Source organism: Papaver somniferum, chromosome 1 (assembly GCF_003573695.1).
Source record: "Papaver somniferum cultivar HN1 chromosome 1, ASM357369v1, whole genome shotgun sequence".
Classification (NCBI taxonomy): domain Eukaryota; kingdom Viridiplantae; phylum Streptophyta; class Magnoliopsida; order Ranunculales; family Papaveraceae; genus Papaver; species Papaver somniferum.
In genome coordinates this window covers 238,911,226-238,921,305 of record NC_039358.1, presented here as the reverse complement: position 1 = coordinate 238,921,305, position 10,080 = coordinate 238,911,226, and the positions used below count along the sequence as shown (strand labels likewise).

Here is a 10,080-nt window from a genome sequence, read left to right as displayed (position 1 = left end):
AAATCCTTGTGTTTCTTTATATTTCTAGTGCTTATATTTGAGATTTGGATGATTAATAAGTTTAGATTCAAAAAAATATCTTAAGTGTTATAGGATTTCCTACAACTACATATATCTCAATATGACTGCCTATGCCGAGGCCTCTCCCTATGATGTATTTAATCATAATCAACACACCATATTTTAGATTGAACGTGATTTTATATTGTTTATATGATTTTCATAATAGCATAGTTTATTTTTTAATTGCAACACTGATTGCCCCTCTTTTTGCTCATTTTTGTATGCAATTTTAAGTCTTATTTTATAAAGAGTCTTTCAACAATCATTGACAGATAATATTAGGGGTGTTAACGGGTCCGGATCCTCCCGGATATCACTAGACCCGGACCCGGACCCTACTTATAATGGTCGGGTCCGGTTTCTAACGGTTCCGGGTCCGGTTCCTAAACTTGTGGACCCAGAACCGGACCCGTTTAAATACCCGGGTACCCGTCGGTTCCGGGTACCCATTGGGTCTTATTAAAACTTTTTAAAAAACCTCAAAAACTTAATATATTTCTCTTTTTGGCTTGGATTTAAGTAATTTTTATACAAAATTATTATTATTTCTTATTAATGTACTAAATAAAGGTTAAATGTAAGAGAAAAAATTTAAATGAGTAAAATATCAAAGCTAAAACTAGCAAAAATACTTGTAATTTTGCTAAAAACATGAATAAAAGAATGAATAAACGGGTACCCGATACCCGCGGGTACCCAACGGGTATTACCCGTTTGGACCCGTTTAAATTCGGTCCAATCGGGTAATTACCCGCCGGGTCCTCAGTAGCTAATGGGTCCAACTTTAGGACCCGGAACCGGACCCAAATATACCGGGTCCGGGTAATGGGTACCCATTGACAGCCCTAGATAATATAATGATGTAGAGATGCATTTCCGCAGGCGCAAGTAGCCAGCCACTGCCACACTTCTAATTTGTAGGCTGCTAAAATCGTTCGATTTTGGTGTCTTCTCGCACTCGATGACATTACCATGTATGAAGGAAACAATGTTCTTAGCCATCAAAGATGAAAAAAGTATCCGAGGTTCGCAAGAGAATAAATAACATAATATGCATTCGTTAACATCGAAATCTTGATTTTGACTTTCAACAATCTTGCTTTTACCTAATTGTTGATCGGGGCTTTCACTATGAGTAGTCAACATCGAATCTTGGCTCTATGTTATTGCGGTTAGGGTATATGTCCTTTAGTTTATGTGTATGTATGTATAAATGGGTCAACCCTTATGAATTACGCTTATCACTTTTTTTTTTGAGTTAGCTAATGAACTAGCCTGTGCATTTGCACGGGTTTACAGAACTTGTTTGATTATAGTTTATTAAATCTTGTTTATTGAATACTTCATTTTATATTCTAATAATTTTGTTGTATCTTGTTAAAAAATTTGAAGTTTTCATTGTTTAATTTTTTGTTTGTAATTTCCCTTATTTAGTAATTTGGGATATTTCAATTCTCTTTTTTTTTTAAGACATTCTTGGCTAGCTGCTGGTATTGACTTCTTTACTTCTGGAAACCTTTTTTCTGTGCTGTTATACCAGGCTTAATTTAAAGAAATATTTTATGTATTATTATGGTTTGTGCTCCCTTTTGTATGCGAGGGCGTCTCTCCTTATTGCAGCAACACAACTTGTTTTCACGTCTCCTTTTTCGTTCTTTTGGGTTAAGCAGAAGTTTACTCTTTTCTCGACCAATGCTACCACTACGGGAAAAATCAATATTGACGACTACAGATTAGAGTTGTAATACCCCTACGACAACTCCATTTCATGCATTGTGGATGGGGGTATTGGCGAAAGTGTAAGGTGTGCGAAGTTAAGCGAATGTATATGAGCGATTGTAACGCACAGTGATTCCGAAAATAGGAGATCTATTAGCTGTCATCCATTATGTATTACCCTATATAAAGGGAAGGAAACTGTGTATTGAGAGATCTCTTTAGGGTGAGTGTTATACAAGAAATTAGGAGAGAGAAAGTTTATTTGGAGAGCAAGTAAAGTCTTCGTAACATTTTGTTTTCAATCTTAAAATCTTGAGAAATAAACAAATAATTTTCACCATGATTTCTTGAAGAGAGTTACTTAATCTTGAATGGATATGGTTGTAGGATTTCCTGCAAGTACAGCTCACATAATTTTTTGAGCATTCCGTCTGGAACTATTGTTATGAAAAAAAAATTGAGCATTCCGTCTAGAATTATTGTTATGAAAAAAAGAAAAAGGAAAATAATAACAAAAAAAACTTTTAAAGGCACCACCGCCACCGGTTACACTAGGAGTTATTACAGTGGTGGCCCTTTATTAGATCGGCCTCTCTCAAGAGAAATTGTTAAACGTATAGGCAGGAATTCATAATCCAACAAGGAATGATCATGGCATTCACCGACCCATCACTTTCTATTAATTATATCCAGCACTTATATATATCATCGTAAGCAAATAAATATCAGAAAGATATCCCAAGGTTTCTCCAGAAGAAAAGAGAGAAAAAGAAGTGCTTACATATCATGCTATACTACTTAGAAGACAGAGAGAAGATGACTACTTTAGTTCATTCTTATGAAGGTCGACTCAAAGAAGCACATAAAATATTAAAGAGAATGAAGATCAAACAATTGATGAGTTATAACGCAGAAGAAAACAAACGGTTGATTCAACGTAGTAGGATGTTAGGTACTACGTACAAGAGATGTTTTTTTGAGAATAAGAAGCTTTCTTTGGTTCTTGACTTGGATCACACCTTAATCCACTCCGTGAGAATTTGTGACGTATCAAAGGATGATCAAGATTATCTCGACAAGAAAGCAATTGTTGTTTCGTCCATGCAGGACGATAATTGTAGGAATGGAGATATTTTATATAAGTATATGGGGGCAATATACGTAAAACTGAGGCCTTACACAAGGGAATTTCTTAAACAACTCAGTGACAGGTTTGAATTATTCTTGTATACGATGGGCACAAGGTTTTATGCAGAAGTAATGGGAAAATTACTTGATCCAGATGGGGTTATCTTTAACTCGATTGTGTCGAAGGATGACTCCACGATTAAAAATAGAAAAAATATGGATATATTGGCCGGACCTGACGAGAAGAACACGATAATAATCGATGATAACAAGTATGTGTGGGAAGAGCACCAGAATAATTTGATACAGATAGATAAATATACGTACTTCACTGAAGAAAATGGAGGACATAAATTGAAGAAAGATGACCAAGAAGGTTTTGGTGATGAAGATGAAGCCCTAAAATCAATCTCAGAAGTTCTTCAAGGTGTTCATAAGAGTTTTTTTGAGTTGTTCCCCATTCCACAGACTGATGTTGAGCTTCAAGAATATGTCGATACTGTAGATGTAAGGCCAGTCTTGAAGGCGTCTAGAAAGTAGTCTAGGAAAGGTGCAGGAAATTGTTAAAAGTAAAGTTGTGCCTGGATCAACTTCTATTAATTAATCAATATACTTCTTAATATAAAGGGGAATCTTAATGCTGATGTGGCGCAACCAAATTCAATTTTGAGTTTTCTTAAAGTTTAGAAAGTCATGTGGCAGCATCGTCAGCAATTAACTGGCCAATGGAATTGACGCGTCTTATCGTTACAGACTCATCGTCGCATAACTGAATATATGAAAAGATTCAACCATACGACTGTCAGTTTGCAGAGTGTATGGGAAGATGGGTTTTACGGACACGACTCTTCATGGTGGATAAATAAGTATGCGATTTCCGAACACACACTAAACGACCAAATTGATACCATCGCAAGAAAAAAGGAAGAAGCAGTTCTTCTTCACGTCCATAGTGGTTGAATAGAAAGTACTTCAACGAATTGTTTTGTCAATAACAATAAAATGAAGTGATAGAAATTCGACAATCAGTTGGTAGGGAAAAAAAAAAGCTCCTTTGAACCGGTGGCACTCCAAACACGGACATTTAAAGTCGTCAATAGAGTCAAGACTCCTTTTGATCAGATTATTTTCTTACCCCAACTTTGGAAACCCGTTTGTTTTTTTCTCTTTTCGTTTTTTCCTTTTCAGTCAAAGAACTATCCATTGCAAAGATGAAACCCATGTACGTAGTGCGAACTAAAATGTTATTCTTCAATTTTGCAATTGTGATGCTAACAAAGTAGAGAAATCCTAACCATGAAAAAAATCGGCTTCTTAGAAAAATCAAATTTGTATCTTTCATATTGTGTGTTTTGCATTTAATTCTTAGAGTTCAATTTTTAAAATGATTTTAGCAACTGTTGCTTTGTATCTAGAGAACAATATTCTTTGTATAGCTTTACCAAACAAAATAAGATCGTCTTTTTTCATACGTTGGTATAAAGTTTTTGTTACTCGGTGAGAATTTGATTACATGTTTCTTACATATATGTTACAATTTCATGTGACGGTTATGGTGCGATTACTAATTTACGATGCATTTTTATGTTGTTTGTTGTGTTAGATTTTGCAAGAACCTTGACCAGTACTTTGGATTTGGATCTGAAACACATGAACCACCACGCACGTCCCAGATCCTTATGGGATGGAGGTTGGAAATCCTCCAGAAATCCCAGATTGCTATGGGGAGAGATGGTTGTTAATTATCGTACCCGGCTACAGGCTATTGATACACGAAGGGTGGAAGATCGATTTCGATTCTCGGAGTGTAAGTGTAATCTGTATAATGTTACAAAATACAAAGGATGCCCGTTGAGGCTAGGTTATACTTGAGGCTTGAATTTCTTCTACGATGAGATGCAATGCAGAGTAGGAGAAGGCTTCAAAAGCATCAAAAGAGGCGCCTATCTTAGATATACAGTGAATTGAGTAGACCGAGAAGAAACTATTGTGCCTGTCAAAATTACGTTTTTGATGTCACCTATACTGCGAAAAGAGGGAACGATTCGGATAACTCCTATAAAGGTAATGCATATACACTCTTATATTTGTTGCAAATTAGTAGGTTTAACTTTGTATCCTATTGAAAACTTTTAGCAAAATTAAACCAGAACATCAAAGATACTTTGCTTATGTATTGGGGGTTTCATGACCAGCACATTTTGGTAGTGCGGGTGTGTAGATAACAAAAAGACAAGTATGGTTCTGACCAATGGTGGTTATGTTATCTATGTTGATCATCAACACTATGCTGGGATTGGTTCAACACTTTATGAAGAGGTAACTCTGACCATTTAGAATTCCGTTGATAATTCGCCAGTTTCTTCTACTTTATGTTATGTGCCTTCTGTGCTGTTCTCTGTTGACAATTCGTCAGTTATCTATGGTGTTGTTCAAGTCACCCACATATATTCTTTTGTGTACAGTTCAGCCGGCATATATATTGTAGGGGAAGAATATCGCACACAATATTTGTTAGTGTGCGAGATTCATTTACTTCCTTAAGGTGCGAGAACTTAGTACGAGATAAGACAATGTTAGTTGTATGTGAGTTGTCATCCATCAGGTAAACACCTATATAAAGAAGAAGACAGGAGAGAGAAAGGGGATATAATTTTAGGAAAGAGACACACTTTATATGAGGACATATTATGTATAGTGACAAGGTAGAATTTGTATTATTACTATCTCCTTCCTCTTTCCCAAAACTAGATTTAGAGAGCTCCAAATACTCATTAATAGAGTCTCAATGTAATCCATACGTAATTTTAATGATCACTAGTGAAGAACCATGGATGTAGATCACAATGATCAAATCATGTAAAAATCCTTGTGTTTCTTTATATTTCTAGTGCTTATATTTGAGATTTGGATGATTAATAAGTTTAGATTCAAAAAAATATCTTAAGTGTTATAGGATTTCCTACAACTACATATATCTCAATATGACTGCCTATGCCGAGGCCTCTCCCTATGATGTATTTAATCATAATCAACACACCATATTTTAGATTGAACGTGATTTTATATTGTTTATATGATTTTCATAATAGCATAGTTTATTTTTTAATTGCAACACTGATTGCCCCTCTTTTTGCTCATTTTTGTATGCAATTTTAAGTCTTATTTTATAAAGAGTCTTTCAACAATCATTGACAGATAATATTAGGGGTGTCAACGGGTCCGGATCCAACCGGATATCACTAGACCCGGACCCGGACCTTACTTATAATGGTCGGGTCCGGTTTCTAACGGTTCCGGGTCCGGTTCCTAAACTTGTGGACCCAGAACCGGACCCGTTTAAATACCCGGGTACCCGTCGGTTCCGGGTACCCATTGGGTCTTAATAAAACTATTTAAAAAACCTCAAAAACTTAATATATTTCTCTTTTTGGCTTGGATTTAAGTAATTTTTATACAAAATTATTATTATTTCTTATTAATGTACTAAATAAAGGTTAAATGTAAGAGAAAAAATTTAAATGAGTAAAATATCAAAGCTAAAACTAGCAAAAATACTTGTAATTTTGCTAAAAACATGAATAAAAGAATGAATAAACGGGTACCCGATACCCGCGGGTACCCAACGGGTATTACCCGTTTGGACCCGTTTAAATTCGGTCCAATCGGGTAATTACCCGCCGGGTCCTCAGTAGCTAATGGGTCCAACTTTAGGACCGGGTCCGGGTAATGGGTACCCATTGACAGCCCTAGATAATATAATGATGTAGAGATGCATTTCCGCAGGCGCAAGTAGCCAGCCACTGCCACACTTCTAATTTGTAGGCTGCTAAAATCGTTCGATTTTGGTGTCTTCTCGCACTCGATGACATTACCATGTATGAAGGAAACAATGTTCTTAGCCATCAAAGATGAAAAAAGTATCCGAGGTTCGCAAGAGAATAAATAACATAATATGCATTCGTTAACATCGAAATCTTGATTTTGACTTTCAACAATCTTGCTTTTACCTAATTGTTGATCGGGGCTTTCACTATGAGTAGTCAACATCGAATCTTGGCTCTATGTTATTGCGGTTAGGGTATATGTCCTTTAGTTTATGTGTATGTATGTATAAATGGGTCAACCCTTATGAATTACGCTTATCACTTTTTTTTTTGAGTTAGCTAATGAACTAGCCTGTGCATTTGCACGGGTTTACAGAACTTGTTTGATTATAGTTTATTAAATCTTGTTTATTGAATACTTCATTTTATATTCTAATAATTTTGTTGTATCTTGTTAAAAAATTTGAAGTTTTCATTGTTTAATTTTTTGTTTGTAATTTCCCTTATTTAGTAATTTGGGATATTTCAATTCTCTTTTTTTTTTAAGACATTCTTGGCTAGCTGCTGGTATTGACTTCTTTACTTCTGGAAACCTTTTTTCTGTGCTGTTATACCAGGCTTAATTTAAAGAAATATTTTATGTATTATTATGGTTTGTGCTCCCTTTTGTATGCGAGGGCGTCTCTCCTTATTGCAGCAACACAACTTGTTTTCACGTCTCCTTTTTCGTTCTTTTGGGTTAAGCAGAAGTTTACTCTTTTCTCGACCAATGCTACCACTACGGGAAAAATCAATATTGACGACTACAGATTAGAGTTGTAATACCCCTACGACAACTCCATTTCATGCATTGTGGATGGGGGTATTGGCGAAAGTGTAAGGTGTGCGAAGTTAAGCGAATGTATATGAGCGATTGTAACGCACAGTGATTCCGAAAATAGGAGATCTATTAGCTGTCATCCATTATGTATTACCCTATATAAAGGGAAGGAAACTGTGTATTGAGAGATCTCTTTAGGGTGAGTGTTATACAAGAAATTAGGAGAGAGAAAGTTTATTTGGAGAGCAAGTAAAGTCTTCGTAACATTTTGTTTTCAATCTTAAAATCTTGAGAAATAAACAAATAATTTTCACCATGATTTCTTGAAGAGAGTTACTTAATCTTGAATGGATATGGTTGTAGGATTTCCTGCAAGTACAGCTCACATAATTTTTTGAGCATTCCGTCTGGAACTATTGTTATGAAAAAAAAATTGAGCATTCCGTCTGGAATTATTGTTATGAAAAAAAGAAAAAGGAAAATAATAACAAAAAAAACTTTTAAAGGCACCACCGCCACCGGTTACACTAGGAGTTATTACAGTGGTGGCCCTTTATTAGATCGGCCTCTCTCAAGAGAAATTGTTAAACGTATAGGCAGGAATTCATAATCCAACAAGGAATGATCATGGCATTCACCGACCCATCACTTTCTATTAATTATATCCAGCACTTATATATATCATCGTAAGCAAATAAATATCAGAAAGATATCCCAAGGTTTCTCCAGAAGAAAAGAGAGAAAAAGAAGTGCTTACATATCATGCTATACTACTTAGAAGACAGAGAGAAGATGACTACTTTAGTTCATTCTTATGAAGGTCGACTCAAAGAAGCACATAAAATATTAAAGAGAATGAAGATCAAACAATTGATGAGTTATAACGCAGAAGAAAACAAACGGTTGATTCAACGTAGTAGGATGTTAGGTACCACGTACAAGAGATGTTTTTTTGAGAATAAGAAGCTTTCTTTGGTTCTTGACTTGGATCACACCTTAATCCACTCCGTGAGAATTTGTGACGTATCAAAGGATGATCAAGATTATCTCGACAAGAAAGCAATTGTTGTTTCGTCCATGCAGGACGATAATTGTAGGAATGGAGATATTTTATATAAGTATATGGGGGCAATATACGTAAAACTGAGGCCTTACACAAGGGAATTTCTTAAACAACTCAGTGACAGGTTTGAATTATTCTTGTATACGATGGGCACAAGGTTTTATGCAGAAGTAATGGGAAAATTACTTGATCCAGATGGGGTTATCTTTAACTCGATTGTGTCGAAGGATGACTCCACGATTAAAAATAGAAAAAATATGGATATATTGGCCGGACCTGACGAGAAGAACACGATAATAATCGATGATAACAAGTATGTGTGGGAAGAGCACCAGAATAATTTGATACAGATAGATAAATATACGTACTTCACTGAAGAAAATGGAGGACATAAATTGAAGAAAGATGACCAAGAAGGTTTTGGTGATGTAGATGAAGCCCTAAAATCAATCTCAGAAGTTCTTCAAGGTGTTCATAAGAGTTTTTTTGAGTTGTTCCCCATTCCACAGACTGATGTTGAGCTTCAAGAATATGTCGATACTGTAGATGTAAGGCCAGTCTTGAAGGCGTCTAGAAAGTAGTCTAGGAAAGGTGCAGGAAATTGTTAAAAGTAAAGTTGTGCCTGGATCAACTTCTATTAATTAATCAATATACTTCTTAATATAAAGGGGAATCTTAATGCTGATGTGGCGCAACCAAATTCAATTTTGAGTTTTCTTAAAGTTTAGAAAGCCATGTGGCAGCATCGTCAGCAATTAACTGGCCAATGGAATTGACGCGTCTTATCGTTACAGACTCATTGTCGCATAACTGAATATATGAAAAGATTCAACCATACGACTGTCAGTTTGCAGAGTGTATGGGAAGATGGGTTTTACCGACACGACTCTTCATGGTGGATAAATAAGTATGCGATTTCCAAACACACACTAAACGACCAAATTAATACCATCGCAAGAAAAAAGGAAGAAGCAGTTCTTCTTCACGTCCATAGTGATTGAATAGAAAGTACTTCAACGAATTGTTTTGTCAATAACAATAAAATGAAGTGATAGAAATTCGACAATCAGTTGGTAGGGAAAAAAAAAAGCTCCTTTGAACCGGTGGCACTCCAAACACGGACATTTAAAGTCGTCAATAGAGTCAAGACTCCTTTTGCCCCAACTTTGGAAACCCGTTTGTTTTTTTCTCTTTTCGGTTTTTCCTTTTCAGTCAAAGAATTATCTATTGCAAAGATGAAACCCATGTACGTAGTGCGAACTAAAATGTTATTCTTCAATTTTGCAATTGTGATGCTAACAAAGTAGAGAAATCCTAACCATGAAAAAAATCGGCTTCTCAGAAAAATCAAATTTGTATCTTTCATATTGTGTGTTTTGCATTTAATTCTTAGAGTTCAATTTTTAAAATGGTTTTAGCAACTGTTGCTTTGTATCTAGAGAACAGTATTCTTTGTATAG

The 10,080-nt window shown here is 35.5% G+C and overlaps 2 protein-coding genes across 2 annotated transcripts; both read left to right on the top strand.

The window, feature by feature from the left end:
- Positions 1–2,598: 2,598 nt before the first annotated feature.
- On the top strand, positions 2,599–3,450 carry LOC113273859 (RNA polymerase II C-terminal domain phosphatase-like 4). The gene has a single exon (XM_026523451.1). It carries the CDS (start codon positions 2,599–2,601, stop codon positions 3,448–3,450), a length of 852 nt encoding a protein of 283 aa, XP_026379236.1.
- A 4,899-nt stretch (positions 3,451–8,349) lies between these two features.
- On the top strand, positions 8,350–9,201 carry LOC113273848 (RNA polymerase II C-terminal domain phosphatase-like 4). Its single transcript, XM_026523443.1, has one exon. It carries the CDS (start codon positions 8,350–8,352, stop codon positions 9,199–9,201), a length of 852 nt encoding a protein of 283 aa, XP_026379228.1.
- Positions 9,202–10,080: the final 879 nt, after the last annotated feature.